This window comes from Mchenga conophoros, linkage group LG19 (assembly GCF_057382185.1).
Source record: "Mchenga conophoros isolate Kocher_MC1m ecotype Shallow Benthic linkage group LG19, M_conophoros_male_GT1.1, whole genome shotgun sequence".
Taxonomy (NCBI): Eukaryota; Metazoa; Chordata; class Actinopteri; order Cichliformes; family Cichlidae; genus Mchenga; species Mchenga conophoros.
The window spans coordinates 31,464,204-31,488,111 of NC_140544.1; the positions used below are offsets into that span (position 1 = coordinate 31,464,204).

Genomic DNA, 23,908 nt, shown 5'->3' on the forward strand with positions numbered 1-23,908 from the left:
GCCACTATTCATTCACTCTCACATTCACACACTGGATATACACGTATTCTGATCATAAACTGCAGGCATACGATATGGAGATAGTTCTCTTTCTGTTAGTGTGTAATTTTCTGCCAACTAAAAGTCATCTCAAGACTAAATTTTGTTTGTTTCTTTGTTTGTTTTTTGTACTTAAGTCACAGTGGTAGGGCAATTGTTGCTGTAAGGGCTGGCTTTGGTTTAAAAACGTCGTTTTTAATTATACAACAACAATTTTAATAACAATATTTTTAAACGATTATTATTATTATTATTATTATTATTATTATTCATTAAAATGTATTTGTGTACTATTATTTTATCCTTTTTTATTATAGTGTAACCACATTTCAGGCGTTTGCGGTTTCTTCGCTGTTGAGTTTATTCTGAAAGTCCAAAGCGGATGTGTGGGCACACTAATGACGCTGCTTTGACACCGTCGCTGTTTCACAACTGTGTGGAAGCAGAGGGGCTGTAGCGACTTGAAAGGGACCATCGCATACCATGAAGGACTGACCTGCCGCACAGTGCCGATATTTTAGAGGTCCTCGTCTCGTCTTTTTTCCTCAGTAATGAGAGTCTGGATGACTGCAAAGCGCCCCCCTAAACGAGACACTGCCGAGGACGCGATTTTTGAGGTGTAGTTATATTAATGGAATAAAGGCAGGTAAGGCATCACACTCAGCCGATAGGTGATCTGTAATAGTGCGACGCCGTTTTGAGCGCCTATATGTGATGTGACGGTAGATGCTGTTATCAATGTGTTTTCTTGCGTGTTTTTCTCGCCACTCTGAGGTGACTAAGTCCCGTTATGTTTCCTGATATGTGGGAAAATCGCAGCGCAAACGGTCGGTAATAATGGAGCAGTGTGCAATGCAGGCTCTCAAAGTGACAGTGTGGAGGTAGTAACAGGCTGTCCCTTTAAAAGCCGCGCTGCCAGAGAGGCTGAAAGGCTGGAAAACAAAACAGTTTGGTCAAAAATGTCCAGCTGCAGTTTCAAGGCTGTAACTTGGACATCGCGGGTTGTCACGCGTGGCTTTAGTCAAAAATGCCGATGTTACGTGCGCGGTCAGTCTGGGGCCACACTAACACTGAATTGCGTTTTAACTCCAGAATGCGCTTGAAGACTTTACAGGCATGCCTGTCACTCACTCGAAAAGCGGAAAGACAATCAGAGGAGGTGTGGATGTGGATGCTCCTTAAACGAGCACCAGATGTGCTCTGCTGCAATAATCATTATGTAAATACAGAGTGGAGTGGGGGGGGGGGCAACAAGATTATTAAAGTGTGGATTAACGCTTAATTATTTGTAAATACTCAAACTCTAATTAACATCATCCATAAAGGGATTTACGTGATTTCAGCCGTAGTTTCAGTGTTTAAATGAAATAGTCTCAAATTTCATACAATTTCTGCTCAATCTGGTGTCTCAGTAGACTGTATATTGTTTATTTACTGTTTGTGATTACTGTCATACATGGCCCTGCACACAGAATCTGTGCATATGCTTCTGAGGAAATAAGTCAGTGGAGATGTCCCTGCATGTTCACAAGTGTTGAGGTTGTACTGTAGCAGTGGGCTGCTTGTGTAGGCGGCTAAACCAGAGGACCGGTGAGTAGGTTTGTCCTGATGCAGTGAATCAGCCTGCTATTAGTGGTACATGTTCTGGCAGACAAGGTCGGAAAATGAAAGTGGCTTATGTTTGAGGAGTGCAGAAAAGAATATGCTGCAAACATTAGTGCTGAGGAGCAGTTAACCAGAGGATCACTCGACGTAACTAAACTGCTAGATCTACATAGGAATTTAAGCAGCTATCTTACTTCTTTTCTTTTCTTTTTATTATGCACCACTAAAAGGTGTGTCGCCTTTTTTCCTTTTATTTGTTGTTCCTTTATAGTTGCTTATCTACTGCGCGTGAATGGCTTTTGATCAGTCAGGTAATGGGAAACGGGAGTTCAGGGAGATTCTGGGTTGGCATCTAAAAGCTTTGTGTCTGAAGTAGAAAAAAAACTGTAATTTTCTATAAATAGAAATCTGAATTTGAACGAATGAATAAGTCTTGATAAGCACTGATTTCTTTTACTGAGAAATGCTGGATTTGGAGGGCCTGTGTCTGACATCAACACTGTAGATTTAATCAGGTGGGTGGGTGTATGACTTGCAAACAAGTATAGACTTTTTGTTGGCTTTAATTGATAGAGGAGTAGAGAGCACACAGGAAAGTGCAGAGAAAGCAAAGTGGAATGACACAGTGGAAATTCTCCAGGCAGGATGTTTGGGCACACTAATGACGCTGTTTTGACACCGTCTTTTGGCATCTTAGTCACCTGATCAACCAAGTGAGCACTTTTTACGTGAAACTTCAGCAGCCTTTTTACTGATTTCAGACTTTTTGTACTATACGATCATTTTTGAATTGCATGTGTTGTTTCCCTACACATCATCTCTGATGTTGCTCAGCATGTAGCCCAGATATTTGTGCTTGGATAGAATGTGTCTTAAGTCGGAAAGCACTCCTTAGAAATGAAACTAAAGCATCAAAGGAGGAACTGGAGCTGTCATACCACCAGTGTATTTATCACAAGCCAAGCTTCCTCTCCCAGGAAAGTCCTTTCCTTCCCTTCTGAAAAGTTCCCAAACTGTGCTGCCAAGTCATGCCAAGTCGCGGCACGCTTTTTCTACACACCAGCCTCTCTTTGGAAGTGTGTGAGTCAGCTGTGGAATCCACTTAACAAAATTCTCAGCGCATTTTAATGACTCCCAGTAACTTCACAGTATTCATGACTGTGAAAATTCTCCCGTTTACAGGCGTCAATTTGCAACTTTTGTTCTCCAGTTACTTTGGAAATGAGAGCAAGCTGTACCTCTGAATCAGAAAGTGTGTAAAGGATTAGTGGCCATAAGTCTTATTAGCCTGAGAAAGAGGAGGAGGAAGGGGGTTAGGGAGCATGCATCCATTTTGTGACTGATGAACACGGCCCTTTGAAGAGCATTGAGAAGGCCTATTGTAAAAGACCATTGTCTGGCTGCTTGCTGCCACGGTAACACTCTCACACTGGCAGCAGGACTGAAATGCTGCAGTCAGAAGTGACAAATGCTTTGCCAGGAGAGAAAAAAAGTGAGAAAAGAAAGGCTTCATTTTTACCTTGACTCCGCAGAGCGGATTGAAATTCAATTTGGAGGATGTTTCACAAGACAGCAGCTTTGTTCTCAGAGAAAATACCCACTTATAGGAGTCAGCGAAGACATTTGCAAGCAGTTTCGTTTACAGAGCATCTAACATGCAGAAAGCAGAGCCTTATGTTGTTGCTTAGGTTGATAAAGAGGACTGGTGAAGGCTGGAATTCCTTCCTGGCCGTTTTCCTTTCCTGACCTTTTTTGCCCTGCATTGTTTCTCCGTGCTCTCTCCGTTGTCTCGTTTGTATATCCTTTCCGTGCCAAGTGTAAAATCAACAACTGGGGACACAGGAGCCTTCTTGTGGTGGAGCAGCTAATATTGCAACTTCAAGTTTGGAAACAAAGTATTTTTAGACTTTCGGGGCAAAGTTTTCCCCTTTTTTGGATTAAACTCTTACCCTGTTGACTTTCTCCGTGTGTAGGAATGTGCCTGTGTTATTTATTTCGAGGCTCTGGTTGAGACGGATTGGTGAAAGTGGGGATTGCACTGATGGGAAAATACACCAGAAAAAGGCGACTTTTAGGGATCGTGTGTGCCCATCAGTGCGTGAGCTTCCTTCTTTGTATCAGCTCTTCACAAGCACGCCTCCCAAACGTTGCAGTTTAATTCCAGCTAACTTGGCATTTAATTTATTGTTGTTGAAAATACTGAACAGGTTATCCAAATAGCATCAAGCCTGGCTTTGTGCAGAGTTCTGATGAGCTGGCAGTCAGACTCGCTCAAGCAGGATTAAGATGGAATGTTTGGCAGAGCTGGTGATGGCCGCTGACGTATCTTTTACTCGTTTCTAAAGTGCAAAGCTGTCGTTTTCCATTCTGCTTTCGATAAAGAATAGTTTTGGCCTGTTTTCTGTGGTTTGGATAACAATGATAGCCCTCTGCCACACAAGATTACAGCATGTCGGCGCAAGCAGGCAGGCGGTATCTGCACGCTACCAACTTGCAGAATTTCCTGAGAGCTGTTTCGCTTCATCTGTACAGCACTTGCAGAACTGTAAATGTTTCTCTTTTTTTCTCCCCACCTGCAGTTTATACAGCAGCAATGTCTGGAAAATCAGATGGGAAAAAGAAGTGGGCGGCGGTCAGGGATCGCCTGGGTTCCTCGCAGGACTCTGACACTCAGCAGGAAGCCAACCTGGAGAATTCTGATCCAGAGCTGTGCATCAGACTGCTCCAAGTCCCCACTGTCGTCAACTACTCTGGGCTGAAGCGTCGCCTGGAAGGCAGCGATCAGACATGGATGGTGCAGTTCCTGGAGTTAAGCGGGCTGGATCTCCTCCTGGAGGCCCTGGACCGTCTCTCCGGGCGCGGATGCTCTCGCATTGCAGATGCTCTCCTGCAGCTCACCTGCGTCAGCTGCGTCCGAGCAGTGATGAACTCGACGGCGGGGATTCACTTCATCATAGAAAACGAGGGATACATTCGGAAGCTCTCCCAAGGTTGACCACAAATGCGCTTTCCCAGTGTCGTGTTGATGCCTCTGCTCAGTCTCACATGGAAATAAACGTTCCAGATATTTCATTGTTAAAAGTTCTTTCAAATAAAGCCGTCTCCTCTTTAATGGCAGGAGATTTGACCTTTTTTTTTCGTGTTTTATGTAACATTTGTAATATTGTGTTAAAGTGGTCATAGCTCACATGATTAAAGGGTTCTCTGTGACTCATTCTGTCAAGCTGAATTTTCCAGGCATGTCCTCAGCTTTAACATGCAGACATGAGTCATTAAGGGTCGCTTCGGGACATCCCTGAATTTGTAATGTGACAGTGTGCTGTGAATATTGGATTTCCCCACCTACAGACACATATTTATCTACAGTACAGCAACAGATCTTTAGAGGGCAAAGTTCAAGTAGTGTTGCCTCAAAGACGGCAAAACAATCCTTTTACTTTAGGTCTGGACACAAAGCGGAAAGAGTAGACACGGGGGAATTATTTTAAGGAAAACTGATATGGAAAATAGGAGAATTCATCCTTTGCTGATGTGTGCAATCATTATGCTACACAGCGTTGGACACCTCCAACACCATGGTGAAGAAGCAGGTGTTTGAGCTTCTTGCAGCCCTCAGCATGTTCTCTCTGGACGGTCATCGGCTGGCACTTGACGCCCTGGAACATTACAAGGCAAGCAGATTAAACCTGTAGAAAAGTTAGCAGAGCTCCATTCTGACTTTCCTCTCACATCTCAAATGTGGTTTCTCCTTCAGGGCGTAAAGACACAGCAGTATCGCTTCAGCGTGATTATGAACGAGCTCCAGGCCACAGATAACGTCCCTTACATGGTCACGCTCCTCAGTGTCATCAACGCTCTCATCTTTGGGACAGAGGACCTCAGGCAGCGGGATAGGATGAGAAAGGAGTTCATCGGTAGGTTTGGCTGCTCCTCAACAGTTAATTCCTTTACTGTCCTGTTATAGGAAAAGGTGACGCTGTGGGTAAACTGTTAGCTCAAAGTGAATACAAAGCAGGCCATGGGCAGGAGCGCTCATACGAATATATCTGTCACTGGGTCTGACTAAGAATAGGTCTCCTGGCCTCATTCTCACTTTTACAAAATGCCTGAGAATTAAAAAATAAATAAATTCAAGCCTTTATTAGATGGTGTAATTCATTCATTTTGCACCACAAATCAGCAGAAATGAAAATATCACCACTCTCAGAATAATTGGGCAGCATTAAACCTTGAATGCAGAGTAGGCCGTTTCCTCTGAGGGCCACTAGTTTATATTCTGTGCAAACACTGGTTTAACCTTTGACTAAGTTAACAGTTATTTTAAATGAGGAACAAGTGTTAACCGCCAAGCTTCCTGAAGAGCACCACATTCATGATGGTTTGAGAAATATCCCATAGCTTCTCTCCCCCAGCATATTAGTTTTGGACCAATCAGCCACCTGATTGGTCCAATTGGTTTGGACCAATCAGCCACCTGATTGGCCACGCCTCCTTTCTGATTGTTCACCTGTGACTTCCTGGAATTTCCCCCCAAACTAACATATAGTCCTGTGTGGCGGCAGGCGACACTGTTTGTAAGACATTTCATGATTTCTTGTTGTTTTACTCGGAGCTGTGTCGTTTTGTGTTATTTTGCTTGCAGGCCTTCAGTTACTTGATGTTCTGCCAAAGCTGAGGTGAGCCATCCTTCTGGTGTTCACATTTGATTATTTTTTTCAGCCTCTTAATTTCCGCAATAAAGTCGCTGAGGTACATTTTTAAAGGTTCCTTTTTAAAAGCTATAATCACCGCAAGTGAAATGGTGCTTTTAGAAAATAGTTTTGTGATGTATTTCCATTAATGGCATAAATTGGATCAAAGGTCCTTGTCAGAACTTTTTAAGGAAAAAACACTGAAAATGGGACTGAACTAAACTATGAACCGAGCTATGACTGTAATACGCGTGTGTGCGTTTGCAGGGAGCAGGAGGATGAAGACTTGATTATTCAGTGCGAAGCTTTTGAAGAGGCGATGGCTGAAGATGAGGAAGAGCTCCTGCGAGTGTATGGGGGCATTGATATGAGTAATCACCTGGAGGTTTTTACTACACTTTTTAACAAGGTGAGAAAAGCCTATTGAAATGGCTCTGTCAACTCCTCCTAATAAAAAATATAGTCCATCAAGCAGAACACTGCATGAATGCGGCTTTTCTCTCAGAAGTGTCACAGTAAAGAGAGGGATCTGTTAATAAGCTACAGATTAAAATACCTTATTATCCTTGTGCAAATTATCAAGCTTAATGTTCTTGTGGGTGTTTGTGTGCAGGTGAGCAGCTCCCCAGCCTCTCTCCAGCTGTTGTCCATCCTGCAGACGTTGCTGGTGCTGGGACCAGGGCGCCCTGACATCTGGCTGGCTCTGGAGGCCATCACTAACAGAGCCATACTGCTCGCCCAGGACTGTGAGTCAGCACAGCAGCAACAATGCTTTCACTCCAGATCAACACTTTAAAAGAGGCTAATGGCTGCTTAGTGGCCACATGGTGAAGACGAGTGATTATTCAGGCATATAGAGCGCCTTGAGATGAAAGGCAGGGAGCCGGTGTTAGGATGGCTGAAAGCTTCTGTTGTAGAGTGGGAAGCTAATTCACATCGTGTGTGTGTTTTCTGGTTTTGTGCTGCAGCTCAGATGGAGTCCTGTGAGAAGATCATGCAGCGGCTGATGGTTTTTAAAAGAAAAAGCTGCGACGATCGGCACGAGGTGGACGGACTGCGGGTCAAAGTGGATAAGGCTGTGCAGACGGAGCTGGATCACCCGTACACGGAGAAGCCAAACAAAAGCACACCGTCCCCTAAAAGGCCACTGTGTACCTCTGTTCCACCGCCACCCCCACCACCCCCTCTACCGCCCTCTAAGCAGTGCCCGCCACCACCACCGCCGCCACCTCCTCCACCGCTACCTGGAGGGTTTGCTGGTCCCCCGCCACCTCCTCCATTGCCTGGAATGGCTCCCCCACCACCACCACCACCTCCTCTGCCCTTTGGACCAGGGGTCCCCCCTCCTCCCCCGCCCTTACCAGGGATGGGTGGTGGGCCACCACCGCCTCCACCTTTACCCGGCATGCCTCCTCCACCTCCACCTCCAACAGGCATGATTGTGGCCCAGAGTAGCCTGGCCCTGGGCTGCAGCGCGCCCTCAAAGACAAGCCGCTGTCCCACTCTGAGGATGAAGAAGCTCAACTGGCAGAAACTTCGCACTGTTACTGGTAAGCGGATAAAACCTCCATTTTTAAAAATTTTTATTTTAATAACTGTCAAATCTCATACTAATTCTTCTGTTGCATAAATCTGTATTATCAGCTCATACAGTATAGGTCCCACATTTTTAAATGGCAATAATTATGAGGAATTTAAGCAAAGGCATTGGCTGCTGCCATCTGTGTAGTGGACAGTTGATGGGAGTGGAGCGCTGACATGAATAGCGCTCTGAGTTGTTAAACCATCCAAAATTGGGTGTTAATTAATGTGGGTGTCGAAGGCTTCCCTCAAGTTTCTGGAAGGAGAGAGATGATCACTTGGCACAATGTCCGTACAAAAGTGGAGCCGCACAAGCTCATGACGGGTTACTCTTTTCCTTCGTGCACACAGATGGTCACTCCATGTGGGCCTCGGTTCAGAAAGAGCCGCCTCCTCACGAGCCCGACTACAGCAGCATCGAGCAGCTGTTCTGCCTCCCGGTGGCCGAACACAAAGACAAGGGGGCAGCTGCTCCTGTCAAGAAGGAGCCTAAAGAGGTGTGCTTGGTCAGCTCTCGACGGTGCTCCTCGGAGCAGAAACACTCAGAAAAACACTGCTAATAAGCAGAGGCGAACAATCAGTAATCCTGTTTTTGTTCTCTTACACCCCCCTTCTCCACCCACCTTTTTATAGATCACGTTCATCGACCCAAAGAAAAGCTTGAACGTGAATATATTCCTCAAGCAGTTCAAATGGTGAGATATCAAACACATTTTTGTGATTTGATGCGTTTTGCTCGTGTTTCTACCTTTTATGTTCTCTCCGTCCAGCACAAACGAGGAGTTTGTGGGCATGATCCAGAGTGGGGATCGGACTCGGTTTGACGTGGAGGTGCTAAAACAGCTGCTTAAGCTCCTGCCAGAGAAGCATGAGGTTTGTGCTGCCAACATCCTTACCTCGAGTGTTTTTATCTGCCAATTAAGGCCCTGCTTGAGAATGATGGTGCTTTGTCTGAGTCAGTGCTTTGTGTTTTCACGTAGATGGAGAATCTGAAGTCCTACCAGGGAGAGAAAGACAAGCTGGCAAACGTGGATCGCTTCTACACCGCTCTCCTTACTGTGCCGTGGTAACCCCCCCCCCCCCTTCTTTTAAGTTTATTTCTGCTTTAAGTGTTGCTTGCATGGCTGCCGTGTGCGTGACTTCTTCTCTTCTCGCTCTTCTCTTCAGTTATCAGTTGAGGATTGAGTGCATGCTTTTGTGCGAGGAAACTGCATCAGTGTTGGAGATGCTCAAACCTAAAGTCAAGTTTATGGAGGAGGCCTGCCACTGTAAGTAAACCTTAGTCCCTCACCTGTGTTCGCATGCATTCAGCTATAATTCTTAAGGGAGGGGTTCACCTTAAAATCAGTTTTCTGGCTTTTCATCAGTGTATCTGTTGAACTCTTGACTCCAATGAAAGCACATGGCACTTGCCTTGAGGATATTCAAAGCAGAAAATGTTGGATTTGTGCAACTGCAACGTCTCTTTCCAGAAATCATGATGCAGCTACTCAAAAAAAACCCAAATCCATAATTCTTATTTTGAGCAGTTTTGTGTGGGAACTATTTTCTCTCTTTACCGAGCCATCTACACCTGGAAGGGTGTCTGGCTCTGCATTCTCCGAATCATGCTGGCTTTTTGCACAATGTGTGTTTTATTGAGCACTTCTAGCCACCACATCCATCTCCGAGGTGGCTTGAAGCCAAGTGAGACAGAGCGAAGCCCACGATCCTCCGCCAGGAAAAGGGTGGAGCTGAGCTATCGTCTCATGTGGAGGAGTTCACGTATTTACAGGTTTAGTTCGTGAGTGGAGGAGTGCAGGATTGGCAAATGAATTTGCTGCACGATATGCGGTGATGCGGGCAGTGTGTTAGTCTGTTATGGTGAAGAAAGAGCTGAGTGTGAAGGCGAAGCTGTCAGCTTGATTAGTCCATCCGCATCATGTTGTCATGACTGAGCACTGTTTGTACAGGTGAGGAACGTAGTCATCCGCGTTCACTCCTCCACAGCCAGCTGAGGTGAGTGGGTGTCTGACTACGATGCTATCCGGTCGCCTCCTAGGTGAAGACGTTTTGGGCATATCCAACAGGGAGAAAGCCCGGGACACACTGGAGACATTATGTGTGTCAGCTGGCTTGGGAGTGCCTCAGGAAGAGGATAAGGCAGTGGTTTGGGGAGGAAGGAAATTGAGTAGATGGATGAATATATCCACCAGCTTAATGCGAGTAGATGGCATTACAGCCCAGGTGAGAGGAGTATCATTAATGTTTACGTCCTGTTATCTGTCACAGGCGCATGCTTCACGTGGGGATGGATGTGGGCTTCCTTCTGTTCAGTGATGACGATGCATTCACTTAAGCAAGAAAAAAGTTCCTGCACAACGAAGCTTGTCTATTTGCTAAATAACTGGGACATCATTTATGAAAATAGCACAACAGGCCTGATTGTGGAAAAATAAGGAAAATTGATTAAGGGTGAACTTTGTTTTAATTGGCTAGCTTAAAATATGTCTTATATGTTAACACAATGTCACTGGTTTCCCAGCTCTTAGAACGAGCACGCTCATGCCCAGTTTTTGCAGGCTCATCCTCGACGTGGGAAATTTTCTCAACTATGTAAGAACCTCATCCCTCATTTCTCCGTCAGTTGAGCTGACATTTAGACAGTTTGCATTTTTAATCACTGGTCCACTTTCAGGGAAGTCACACTGGGAACGCCGAGGGGTTCAAGATTAGCTCCCTGCTCAAGCTCACAGAAACCAAGGCCAACAAGAGCCGCATTACGCTGCTTCATCACATCCTGGAGGTACGCAAACCGGCCAGCAGCTACTGCAGTGTCTTTTGGGGGGTTTTTTCTCCTCAGTCATGAAATTGTTTAATCACCCATTGCATGGCTTGTTTTGCAAAGGAAGCAGAGGCAAACCACCCAGAGCTGTTGGCTCTACCGGATGAAATAGCCATATGTGAAAAGGCAGCAGGGTATGGAAATCTTTCATGCAAACTTAGTCTTAATTTTTTTTTCTTCAACTATTTTGTCAAAGATTTCTAACACTTGGCGCTTGTCACCCTTGCTCCTCAGAATTAACCTGGACTCTGTTCAGTCAGAAGCCAGTGCGTTACTCAAACGGCTGAATGAGACAGCCAAGAAAGTCTCCAACTCTGCGGAGGAGGTGAAGGAGCAGTATGCAAAAGTTCTCGAGGTAAAATGTCAATCTTTGCTTTTTCTCCAAATGGCTGCAAAACTGCATAACTCGGCACTGTTTTCTTGGCAGCTGGATCCACATCCCAAATGCTTCTCTCTCTCTGCTGCAGGCAAATCTGGAGTTGTTCGGAGAATTAAACGAGAGATTTGCCGCGATTGAGACGAAAAAGGGTGAACTGGCTGTCTATTTATGTGAAGATGCCAATCAGCTGTCACTGGAGGAACTCTTCGGTACCATCAGGACTTTCCGAGGACTCTTCATCAAGGCGCTGAAGGTCAGAGGCCGCTTTGGTTGATGTCAAGCATTATGAGACAATCTTAAGTGTGTGTGTGTGTGTGTGTGTGTGTGTGTGTGTACTTGGCACTGTTAAATCTTCCTCTTGTGTGTGGGAGGTAGTGTTTTGTTTGTAACATTTGTATCAATAAACTGTGGAAAACTAAGACATGTTAATATGCTACGGCCCAAATGACACAAAGACAAACTGCTATGTACATTTTGTACTTGCGAGATAGTGAAATCCTTCCTTAATGATAACAGGAAAACAAAACTCGGACAGAACAGGTGGCCAAGGCTGAGAAGAGAAAGAAGCAGCTGGCAGAGGAAGAGTCCAAGAGACAGAAAGGAGAGAATGGGAAAATAAGTAAGTTGTGAAGAGCGCTGTGTTCTTCTACTGTACTAGAAAATTTTGAACAAGATGTGATGTGACTATCGTGTTTCCCATGTCCTCTTTGTGCCCTTCTTTTTAGTCAAGAAAGGTTTTGTGCCGCAGAACGACGGCTGCATCATAGAAAACCTCCTGGCGGACATCAGAAAAGGTTTCAGCCTCAGAAAGACCCGGCCAAGGTGCGATTCGGAAAGCCTCCCTTCTAGTGAAATGCGTAGGGATACCTGCCCACATGGTAAGGATACGAGGCCGTGGTCTCCATCCGCAGTTCCTAGCTCCGCTCCTGATCCGCTTAACCGCGAGCCACAAAACTGCCTTGTTGGATTATTTGTGCTTCTGCACCGCCTCCCGTCTCGCTAAGTTAGCGCCATTGCTTTTTGTTTGTTTTTGTTTTTTGCTTTGTGGAGCCCATGTGAGCATTTCTTTTTATGGAGAGCCTCTAGTCGTCCTGTCTCATTGCTCGCTGCAGAACATCCCCTAACTTCAGATGTTAATTCTGTTAACTGATCGGCTGTTCTGTCCCCCAGGATCAAGTGTGAAGTCTGTAGGCGAAGAAGCCGTCGACATGGCCACCATTTCCGCTCCTACCGCGTCTCGGACAGAGGGTCGCCACAACAGCACGGGCGAGGTGAACGGCTTTATAAGCCCGTCAGAAGAGACTCTGCCGGCTCCTCAGCTGAATGCAGTGCACGACGGCACAGCCGCACCTCCAAGCACACTCCCAGGAAAGACAGCTCCAGCGGCACTCCTGGGAAGACCTACATCTCTGCAGCCAGAGAAAGATGCAGCATCACCCATAGATGTGACTCAAGCTCAGTCTCAGGTTAAAGGGGACCACCAACCATGCCTCCCCACAAATGGCTTTTCACTAGATTCAGCAGAGACCAGCGTCATCAGTCCTTCATCCCTCTCAGACTCTGACCTGCTGGAGGCTACGTTTGACGACACACCCAGCCCGGCCCCCGAGCAGCCAACGGATCTTAGCGTAAACGTTCATGTCAAAGAAATTCCAAGTACGGACACAAAGCGGAGCATGGAAAGCGATATTATGGGAGAGGGGAAAGGAAAAACTACTAATAAACCAAGCCATTTACCAGAGACTGTAGGGCAAGAGAAGTGGCACGAGGAGACCGCGTACACGGGGGCGAAAATGTCTGGCCAAGACGAGGTCGATAGTTGCAAACTTGCAGACCCCAAAAAGAGCCTGATTACGCTCGATGAAGGCATCGTGCAATGCGACGTCCAAGATGCACTGGAACCAGAAGATCTGGCATCTGTGTCTGAAGCCCTTAAGCCAGACCCAAAGAAACAGATGAAGCTCTTTAAACGAAACAAAAAGAAGAGTAATCAAGGTAACCTATCCATTCACTTCAATAAAGGCCATCTCTGGAATGCTAGCCTCTTGACTTTTCTTAAAGCGAATCCTCTGTTAGTGTTGTTTTTATTCCATTTAACATTTTATATCTTATGTATGGGCTATTTTACTATATGTGCATAAATATTTTACATGAATACATATCATTTAAATTAAATAGTATGAATGCAGCGTGCAGCATTTGTCTTGAAGATTGAATACTGAATGGATTTTTTTAAAACCTGTGGTCCCTTTTTGTTTGAATGTTCTGTTTTCCGTTCTGAAACACAAGGTAACAGTGGGAAAGGACACACTAAACATAAAACAGGCTGTGTGTTGCAGTGAGGTAGGTCAAGTCGATGGGATGGCAAACCGTAAGCCGGAAATTAACTCAATCATCGTCAGAGCTTTTGTTCCAAATAACACGTCATCTGTTGGTCTAACCGGAATCTGGATCTCATTTGTCTGTGTTGTCCGACTTTTAACACACGGCCGTCTCTCTTAACGCTCTCCCAGTTTAGCTGGTTGTCGGGCTAAACTCTTGGGGTTTGTGATATCTGTTAAACTTGAGCCGGGGGGCAAAATAAAAGTATTGTCTTGTGCAATAATAAATCATCTTTAATTAGTGGTTAATCTATTGAAATTTAAGTTTTCTGATCTCAAACAGCCTCGCCGTTTGTGGAGTCTCTGTGAAGCCATTGTGGACAGTTATTTCATGAAAGCTGTCACTTTTGTGTCCTCTTCTTCTTCCTCCATATATTCTTGTCCATTCTCTGAATCTGCAACGATTTAACCTGCTAACAGTCTCGTGTGCTTCTTGTAAGCTGTTTTGTTAATTAAACTTTAATTAAACATACTGTACATGATATAAAATGTATTAAAAAAAATTAACTCAAACTCTGGGCATCTCTAAGCCAATAATAGTGTTTGCAAGCAAAGCGCCTCTCTGCCAAGGGCCTTTGAGCCGGCAGTGTCGCTTACAGAAATAACTGTGAAAGGTATTAAAGTACACGCTTTCATTCGCACTATTGATTTGAGCATTTGTTCTCTCTAGGTGACTCCAGAAAAAGAAAATCGAGAGGGAAAAGAAAATGCTGACTTGCGAGCAGGAGTTCAGAACAGTTTATTTTATTGGGATTCCATAATGTTGATTGGAGGATGTGGAAGTCTTCTGTGAAGCCTCATCCTGACCAAGAAGAGCGACCACATCTGAGGCTGGGATTTTTTTTTTCTTCAATAAATGTTTATTTCTATAGCACCTTTCAAGACAGAATCACAAAGTGCTGCACATAAGATTACAAGTCATAAAAAGATTTAAAAAGAGAAAATAAAACAGGCAAAAAATTAACCAAAAGCAGTTTTAAAAAGATGAGTTTTGAGTTGTTTTTTTTTTTAAAACAGCGACTGAGTCTGCAGTTAATGTTTGGGGAAGAGAGTGCCACAGTGGCAAAAGCTCTATCAGCCTTAGTTCTCCTCTGTTTTCACGTTACCGAGTCACTTTATGTAAACTGGAGGGTTTTTGTGTTTATGAGGACTATTTTGAGGGGGAGAAAAAAAGCTAAATGTTCTTTATGTTTGTATAATTGTTGTAATATGCAGTGAATGTGTTTTTGCTATAAGCTTTGTTTATGTTTGCAGCACCCATAAAAAGATGCAGTGTTTGGTTTGAGATATTGAATCATAAAATAATACAAATCTTATGTCTTAATTTCTTTGTTAATCAAATGATCTGCGACAGGATATATGCGTATAAAGGAGAGCGAGAATGGACTGTAACTTTTAATGTTGGGTATATTTTAATAAAATTGAAGATACTGTTCGTCTGTTCTGTTTTTGATCGTCTGATTCGCATAGATGGCGGTATTGAGGCAATCTGAATCGGTTAGAGAAGCCTCAAAAAGTAATGTTTAAGCAATTCCACCTTCGTGACGGTTGTGTAAAAACTGTTATCTCGGTGCTTCAGCAGCTTTGGGGGTGATTTGTTTGAGCACAGCTACGTACTTCTGTGCGTCTGGCTCTGACATCATCGGATATGCGGTTACACATATGGCAATGCTGCTCTTGGAGACAGTTGGGTCTTCTTGAGGCGGACAGGCTCAAGGCAACACCATGTCGCTCAGCTGGTCGGGGAAAGACCAAAAAAACGCAAATCAACCCGCTGCCACCGGGCAGAAGCGACCGCGTAATGACGCGGGGAACAAAGTGACCGTGGTGCTCGGTGCGCAATGGGGAGATGAGGGGAAAGGGAAGGTCGTGGATTTACTGGCTACCGAAGCTGACATTGTCTGCAGATGTCAGGTAAACGTGTGGATTTGATTTGCCTGTGAGTGGTGCTGCTGAGTATTTTTGCATGAATTCGTGATCTCACGATAAATTCTGTGACTTGCTGGCGCCTGGTAATGTGCAACAGGTGCGAAAGCGAAAACACTCGCACCTCCGGTATATTTAACGCGAGTGTAGCTGTGGATATTTTTCCCCACTACAATAAAGCGACGTGTTTATATTTGTGACGAATTTAAAATATGCAATAGGCAGCTGTGACAGCTCAAAACGAATGTCTTAAATACTGTCAGGCATCATGAATAAGTGCACTTTTTCGAAACCCTGACTACTCTTTTAATGCTTGTAATCGACCTAACACCTCGGGTAAATTTCCTCTGACTGACTCTTTCTGATTGCATTAAATCATCAATAAAAACAGGTCCAGACAGGTCAGTCTGTGACCCGGCCTTGCATAAGACACATAACGGTCAAGAGGTCTCTTCAGCTCCAGCAGGCACGGAGAAGGCTGTCAACAGCCTGCAGTGTTGTACTACTGACAGGACTAGAACCCTGTGTTCTGAAGGCTTGAGAGCCCAACCCACCGGGCTCCAGGGGTCACATTCTCAGGCTGACATGATACATGAGAAGGCCAAGTCTTATCCAGGGGGGAACAGAGTGGAGGATCCACCAGCAACAGCCAAGTCTGTTAGTTAAAATAGATGCTCGAAAAGCTCAGGAAAGAGGGCACTTATCACTCATCATAAAAATCAGACGGGGCATGTTAGTGTGGCTAAAAGTGATGAGGTGGCCTTGGGTGTTTGATTGTATGTCTTGCTCATTGCCAGTTACTATAATTATTAATAATAAACATTCTTTGATCCATAGGGCGGGAATAATGCAGGACACACAGTGGTGGTGGATGGGAAGGAGTACGACTTCCACCTTCTCCCCAGTGGGATCATTAACCCCAAAAGCATATCTCTTATTGGTAAAGGCTTCAATTTCTATTATTTACAGAGATGCACTATTATTCAAATATTTACCCTCACTTGCTTTTTCCCTTCATCTTCTAGGTAATGGAGTAGTTATACATCTACCTGGTTTGTTTGAAGAAGGGGATAAAAATGACAAGAAAGGTATTTTTAGCAGAAATGAGTGAAACTAGTGTGGACTCAAATTAGCATGTAATCATGTGATTTCTATTCTCTGACCAGGTCTGAAAGGCTGGGAGAAGAGACTCATTGTCTCAGACAGAGCTCACCTCGGTACATCTATGAAGATGTTCTTTGTTTCCATGTTTAAATATATATATATATATATATATATATATGTATGTATGTATATATATATATATATATATAGCCCGTTTAATTCATCTCTTCAAGGTTGCATCTTATCGATCGTTTTTTCTGTCTCTCCACAGTGTTCGATTTCCACCAGGTTGTTGATGGCTTACAGGAAACTGAAAGACAAGCGCAAGAAGGAAAGAAGTAAGGGTAGCGATAGTGAGGAGGGCAGGACACCATTCAGAGTCAGCCTGACCCTTTCCCAAAGGACGCAACACGATAATTTATTAAATACAACACTGATCTCACACATTGTTTTACGTAATAGCATTGGAACTACCAAGAAGGGCATTGGACCTGCATACTCCAGCAAAGCATCTCGCACTGGTCTACGCGTATGTGATCTCCTGGGTGACTTCAAGGACTTCTCTACTAGGTAGGAATGGTGTGTAAAACTCAGGCAGAGGAGTCAAATCCATTTGTATACAGTGATATGTCATGGGTAACACCTCTGGTAAATCTCTTTAGATTCAAGAATCTCGTCCAACAGTATCAGTCCATGTATCCATCCTTGACGGTTGACGTTGAGGACCAGCTGAAAAAACTAAAGGTAGAAACTGATAAGAGTGATGTTATTGAGTGACTGTCTGTTATTGTTTCCAGCACTGAGACATATCTCTGTTTTCTTGCTTCATGGAGGAATTCGCTGAGAGATTGCGGCCGATGGTTAGAGACGGTGTTTATTATATGTACGAAGCTCTTCATGGCCCCCCTAAGAAAATTCTGGTTGAAGGGGCCAATGCTGCTCTGCTTGACATCGACTTTGGTAGGAGCCATAGCAATAGTTTTGTTGTTTTGCTTTTTTTTTCACTTTACTTTGGATATGGGTGATGAAAAGGGAAGAAATCGCTGCTGCTGTAATATACAAAATTGTCTCTCTAGGAACATATCCTTTTGTGACATCATCAAACTGCACCGTGGGAGGAGCATGCACCGGTCTCGGCATCCCTCCGATGAATATTGGTGACGTGTTTGGCGTCGCGAAGGCCTACACGACCAGAGTCGGCATTGGAGCCTTCCCCACCGAACAGCTCAATGTGAGTGCCTGGTATCGCAGCAGCACTTGGCAAATCTTGTCACGCGTTTGGCTTTTGGCCTTCACGGTCTGTGTATTGTAAAAAGAGACACATGACATGTTATGTAACACGCAGATATTCAGCTTGACATATACAGTTTGTTTGTGATCCCCCAGCTGACACACAGGCAGCACGGCTGGCAGGCCTGTGTGTGAAGGGGGGGGGGGGGGGGGGGGTATTCTCACTGAGTGCAGCTGTCAAATTTTGTGAGAGACGGCTCTTTACCTCTTTTCCAGATCACATGTTCGCAGGGATAAATTTAGGGTCAGACTCTTAGTTAAGGATATATTTACTGTGTGTGCTGGGGTTAATGTTACCTGTAACGGGAACAGGCCATAGGGACTAAGGTCAAGATGTTCAAAGGGCATCTTCCAACTCGTGATGTTTTATTGTACTCGGCTGTGTGTACTTCAGGTGTACTTAATATGCATGTATTTTTATTTATTTATTTTTAGATCTTTAGGATCATAACAGGCAGAGATGTTTATTTCTTGCTTATTTCTGTAGGCAATAGGAGAGCTGCTGCAGACGAGGGGTCACGAAGTGGGTGTGACCACGGGAAGGAAGCGACGTTGCGGCTGGCTGGATCTGGTCATCGTCAGATATGCTCACATGATTAATGGTTTCACTGCGTGAGTGATTAGGACTGGTGCTCATCTGCTGCTTTGTGGTTTTTGTGTTTTATCCCACGAGCATGCCATTTTCCTGCACCGTCACACAGCCTGACACTGATTAACCGCACATGTTAAATGTGACATCTATTCAACAGCATTGCTTTGACAAAACTTGACATTCTGGATGTGCTGGATGAAATTAAAGTTGGAGTTGCCTACAAACTCAACGGGAAGAGGATTCCCCACTTTCCAGGTTGTGGAAAAGAGTAAACGATTTCCCTAATTTGATGGTCTTTGTTTAGGACTGACTGATTAAAGAGTTGGTAATAACTGGTTTCTTTTCAACACAAAGCCAACATGGACGTTTTGCAGAAAGTGGAGGTTGAATATGAGACCTTCCCAGGTTGGAAGACAGACACTTCAGCAGCTAGGAAGTGGAATGACCTCCCAGTCAAGGCACAAAACTACATCCGCTTCATTGAGATCCACATTGGAGTTCCTAGTACGTGTGAGAGAAAATAACACTCGTGTATCTCAATATAAATTTTCTCACACATAACCAAAACTCTTTGTGCTCTTTTCTCTCTTCTTAGTCAAGTGGGTTGGCGTTGGAAAGTCCAGAGAGTGCATGATCCAGATGTTTTAAGTCTTTATCCCACCCCCTTCCCTTGATGGAAGCGCTGGCAGTGTGTCATGTTGAAGCATGTTTCTCCAAGTTACCTTCACTTCATTATATAATAAACAAACATATAAGCTTTGATCCACGCTAACTGTGTTTGTTGTGTTGTAGTTAAATATCCCACTGTTTTTGTGAGTCAAAATATTGGATTTATAAATACATTTATAGCCATATCGCAAATCAAAAACGTGGATGTGTTTCCATGATCCAATAAAGAAAACGTTTTATGATAATCTGATTTCTGGAGCCCAGTCTTGCTGTTTTCAAAAAATGATATAATTGTCTATATATTACTAATTTACTGTTAGCTGAGTCCATTGGGACTGTATTGACTCCATCACAAAGATAAATTAATTTGTACATTGATTTTTTTACTCTGATTTCTAAAATTAAAATCCGTAACACACAACATTGACGACAGTCCATGAAGGCAGCATGAAAAGCATTAGTCACGTGGGAAAGTGGCGCACTTTCCGGAACGGGGATGAGCACCCACGTGACGGTAAAACGTCCTTGTGATTGGCTCCTGTCTGCCTCCGTTTCATTTTTCCCGCAACAAACAAGTGTGGTCCTCCGTGGGAGTAAGGTACAGCACTTTTAGCAACCAAAATGACGAAACGAGCTTGTCCTTTTCCGGAAACATTTTCTTCCCAATACAAAATACACATTGGGCAACAGGAGCTGAATAATTACGGCGTGTTTGGGAACAAATACAGGCAAGAAATATACGGTAAGTCCACCTTTCTGGGTACTGTGTGGCTTCGCTGCACCGTTAGCCAATGCTAGCATCATCGTTGCGCACATACCTGTTAGGTAAGCTTGCGCTGTTAGCTTCAAGTATATCGTCCTTTTATATTAGTTTTCAAATCGCGTAGGTCACTTTGATTGTATTTGAGTGTATAGTTAAACTACACTATCGATCCTACATTGTTCATTAACTTTGCCTGCTGTTGTTGCTATGAACATTAGCTTCTTGGGTTCAACTGTAAGTGCCCCCGCTTCCATTTTCTCATAGAAAAGACGAAAAACCTACTCTTCAACGGTGCCAAGGCAGTGGTGGGCAAAATATGGACCGGAGAGGAGAAGTCCGTAGAGCATGAGCCCCCTGCATGCAGCCATACGCTTCTGAGGGGCCAGACGCTGATTGGACATGATGGCAGACTCACAAAAACAAGTGGTGCACAAGGTGAGCCTGAACTGAAACAGATGATGAAGAGTGTGAAGTCTGTAGTTGATGCACCCAGTAAAGGATAAGCAAAAATGAAAAGCAGAATTAGTTTAAATGTGTGAAAAGTAAACTATTCAGTACTGAACCAACAAGGATAGCTGACGAACCAGTCAGTTTTCAGTGCAGTGTGGTGTGTGACCATCGCCAGAGTGCTTTAGTCCAGAGTTTATGATAAGATGGGAAGCAGATATGATTATTGAGCAAAAGGTAAACAAAATACATGTGAAAACAGTGACATCTAGTGACACACTGAACCTCTTGTAAATGGAACAAAAGTAAAAGTCCATGTATGTGGTCTTTTTGAACCTATAACCTAATGAAAACTGCATGATATCTGTAAAGAAAAGTGTCTACATAGATGATCCAGAATAAAGTTTAGTTAAACTCAGCTGTAATATGTTTTAAAAGTGTGTTTTGTGAAATAAGGAAAGGGGCAGGTGCATAAATGCTTCTACTTAACTTCCATTTATTATGTTGGTGTTATTGATGACTTGTCCAACAAAATTCCTGTAAAATAAATAGAAGGTGGATGACTTTAAATTCCTGGGGTCAACCATCCAAAGCAATGGACAGTGAAGAAGAGTGTGAAGGCAGGGTGGACTGTTGGGTTATTTGTGACAGAAGGATAACAGCAAGAGTGAAAGGGAAGGTTTACAAGACAGCATTGAGACCTACTGTGCTGTAAGACAATGGCACTGGCACAAAAACAGAAGGCCAAGCTGGAGGTGGCAGAGTTAAAGACATTAAGATTTTAATTGGAAGCATCCAGGATGTAGCAGATTAGAAATGTGTAGGTCATTCTGGAGACACAGTTGAGAGGTAAGACTGAGATGGTTTGGACGTGTTCAGAGGAGGAATAGTGGATATATTGGACAAAAGGATGTTGAACAGGGAGTTATCAGGCAGAAAGAAAATGGGGAAAACCATAGAGAAAATTAATGTATGTAGTAAAGGAGGACATGCAGAGGGTTGGTGTGACAGCCGGAGATGGGGTGAGATGGAGGCTGTGGTCACTCCTAAAGGGAGCAGCCAAAAGATCTACCAGGTCGAAGAAGTTATCCTATCAGGCTTGAGTCTCTTTAAAAAGTGACATTGAAGTTTCTGAGTTCAAAGAAATGACAGATAGTCGGTTCAGTTCATGCTTTCTACCAGCAGATGTCAGCATTATTGCATGTTTGGATGCTTACTTTGGTTGCTTTTAACCTGCATGTTTTCCTAAATGCTTTGTTTCACTGTACTGTACGGATGTCTCTGCTATTTAGGTGCACCGGTGCCTGCTACACGTTGCTGTGTCTGTCAGAAGAGCCAGGGGTCCAGAACACGGTGCTCCCAGTGTGAGCGCCAGGTGTGTTCCTCCTGTAGCCGCCAGTGCTCCGGGTGCTCCAGCCTCTGTTGCTCCGTTTGCACCATCATAGAGTAAGTCACATGTCGATTTTCCTTCTCGCTCAGTGTCAGATGTGTCAGCCATTGTTTAAGTTGAAAACCTTAAAATTAAGTCACTGTTTTTATCTTATGATTCACAGCGTGCTTGTTTGCTTTCCAGACATAAAATGTACAAGTCATAATATAACTGCAACTAGTAAAGTTACCAAAACCAAGCGCATCCGTGACTGATATCCTCAGCTCAGATGTAATTCGTATAAATGCTCAAGGTAGTTACTAGGTGTGTTTTGGAAAAGCACTTGCCATGGCAGTGAAGATGTGCCTTTACATGTGTGGGCTTCAAGCTGTTATCAATCTGTTGAAGGCTTTCCTTTGTGTTCACACTGAACTGAAGACACGTCATGGTAAATGATTTCAGTTCAGTGTTTTTTGTATAATGCCAAATCACAACAACAGTTTCCTCGAGGCATTGCATTTTCATTGCGCATCTCTAGTCTTGTTGACCACACTAGGAGCTTTGCACTGCATGCCGCATTTACCCTTGTAGACACATGTTTGTACAGTACTTTTATTCTAGACATACAGCACGTTCTTGCTCTCGCACACCAATAAAAGTTCAGTGTCATCGTGATGCAACATTTCTGCAGCTGGGAATCGGTTCACCGACCTTGTGATTATTGAATGACCCGCTCTGCTTTATGAGCCTCAGCCACTGCTCATCAGTCCACACATATGTTACAGTGAAATTATTTATTTTTTTGAAAGAGTTGGATTTAGTATAAATGAAAACGTACACATCCTACTTACAGTCTTCGGGACCTAAGCTCTCTTTGTTTTAGTTGTTTCCGACTCGGTGAACATTTTAGAGGGAGTGGCGGTTAAGGTGGCGAGACCGGATCAACCATGTAATTAAGGAGTCTAAATATTAATACAAGTGGCATGTTTCAGTCTTTTAATGTTCAATACGTTTACAGAACTTTGTAAAATTGTTGTCATTGTCAAGGCTTTTGCAGTGTCTCTGCTTTCTTCACACCTTCCTTCTGCCTCGTTCTCACTACAGAACTAGAAAGGCTGCATTGGTGAGGAACATGAAAGTTTCTATAAGTTTTGGGGAAACATTTGAGGAAGCTGATTCAGAGAGAGAGAGCTACAAATCAATGAGGGCAGTAAAATATTTGATGGATGAAATCCAATATTAATTTCAAGTTGTTTTAAAACATGCAAATGTGTTTTATGAAACTCATGTTGGGGATAATTGTAAGATCTGTGGTTCCCCGGTCATTCTGATCCCATGCAAATTGGGCTTAACAGGATAGTCTTTTGGTTTTTTTTGTGGGACTGTTGTGTAGGTCACAATGCTTTCAGTACAGTCATTGAAGTTGGGATTTTTTTCCTCATTACTATGTTCCATCAGGTTGGATTTCAAGTCATTTACAAGGTGTGCAATGGTGCAGCTGTAGGGGTAGGTCTGTATGAACACGCTCGACTTGTGTGTAAATTGTACATTTTCTCTGTTCCACAGTTACAGCGGACGATATGATGAAGTACTGTGCTGCAGCTGCTCAACGTAAAGGGAAGACCAGAGGACGAACCAGATGTTTGTATATGTAGTTGTCTCTTATGAAATATTACTGAGATTGAATTTTTATACCTTGTGTTTTTATGTGAACCAGGTGTCTTGTAAATATGTATTTCATTCTGAAATAAACTTTAACACTTTTGTATACAGCTCTTTGTGTCTGGATTGTGTTATAGTATGTGACATGACAAACGAAAACTAGAGTCGCACAGGTTGCACAGGTGTCTGTGTTTTGTGGGTACAACCATCAGCAGGTGGCAGCAAACTTCAAGTACTTGGATCAGTTCCTCTCAGACTGGGCACATCCTCTGTGGACAAACACATTTCTCTCGCTGTGCTAAACAGGCAGAGTTTCAACCTTTTAGTCAAAGTATGTAAGTTTTTGTCTGCAATGATAATGAGATTCTGATCCAGCCTTCCTTTTTTTTTTTTTTTTTTTTTTTCTTCACAGTTGACCTTGAGGATCTCCTATCAAATGTATTTATTAAAACACAAGACCCAGAGGTTGAACAGAACCAGACCTCTGCAGCAGACGATTTGGCTGCAGTCGTCCCTGCTGGACACGACCTTGAGGCGCAGTCATCACTTTCTCTTTGGCTGCTGCGTGTCACTGACGATGACTGGT

The 23,908-nt window shown here is 43.8% G+C and overlaps 3 protein-coding genes across 7 annotated transcripts; all 3 read left to right on the forward strand.

The window, feature by feature from the left end:
- The first annotated feature begins 289 nt into the window (after window positions 1–289).
- Window positions 290–14,935, forward strand: LOC146552660 (inverted formin-2). Of its 5 annotated transcripts, XM_085256292.1 has the most exons (23): window positions 297–685; window positions 4,224–4,634; window positions 5,200–5,315; window positions 5,399–5,558; window positions 6,287–6,320; window positions 6,603–6,744; window positions 6,949–7,081; window positions 7,304–7,885; window positions 8,268–8,413; window positions 8,550–8,611; window positions 8,687–8,789; window positions 8,897–8,982; window positions 9,084–9,184; window positions 10,441–10,511; window positions 10,594–10,701; window positions 10,804–10,874; window positions 10,975–11,095; window positions 11,208–11,372; window positions 11,636–11,738; window positions 11,845–11,997; window positions 12,290–13,114; window positions 13,409–13,462; window positions 14,171–14,935. In XM_085256292.1, exons 2-22 carry the CDS (start codon window positions 4,238–4,240, stop codon window positions 13,459–13,461), a joined length of 3,732 nt encoding a protein of 1,243 aa, XP_085112418.1. In that variant the 5' UTR covers window positions 297–685; window positions 4,224–4,237; the 3' UTR covers window position 13,462; window positions 14,171–14,935. The 5 variants fall into 5 exon arrangements, 4 of the variants coding, with proteins under 4 accessions (XP_085112420.1, XP_085112419.1, XP_085112417.1 ...); XR_014889872.1 differs by having other exon boundaries at window positions 296–685; window positions 12,290–13,462; XM_085256293.1 differs by lacking the exon at window positions 13,409–13,462 and having other exon boundaries at window positions 296–685.
- Window positions 14,936–15,103: 168 nt separating this feature from the next.
- On the forward strand, window positions 15,104–19,331 carry adss1 (adenylosuccinate synthase 1). Its single transcript, XM_085256303.1, has 13 exons — window positions 15,104–15,414; window positions 16,264–16,366; window positions 16,452–16,514; window positions 16,593–16,643; window positions 16,802–16,868; window positions 16,993–17,100; window positions 17,193–17,274; window positions 17,364–17,490; window positions 17,607–17,761; window positions 18,308–18,432; window positions 18,570–18,667; window positions 18,767–18,916; window positions 19,008–19,331. Exons 1-13 carry the CDS (start codon window positions 15,226–15,228, stop codon window positions 19,058–19,060), a joined length of 1,371 nt encoding a protein of 456 aa, XP_085112429.1. The 5' UTR covers window positions 15,104–15,225; the 3' UTR covers window positions 19,061–19,331.
- Window positions 19,332–19,619: 288 nt separating this feature from the next.
- siva1 (SIVA1, apoptosis-inducing factor) lies at window positions 19,620–23,426 on the forward strand. The gene is made up of 4 exons (XM_085256304.1): window positions 19,620–19,823; window positions 20,109–20,279; window positions 21,584–21,737; window positions 23,227–23,426. The coding sequence occupies exons 1-4, from the start codon at window positions 19,703–19,705 to the stop codon at window positions 23,273–23,275; spliced, it is 495 nt and encodes a 164-aa protein (XP_085112430.1). The 5' UTR covers window positions 19,620–19,702; the 3' UTR covers window positions 23,276–23,426.
- Window positions 23,427–23,908: the final 482 nt, after the last annotated feature.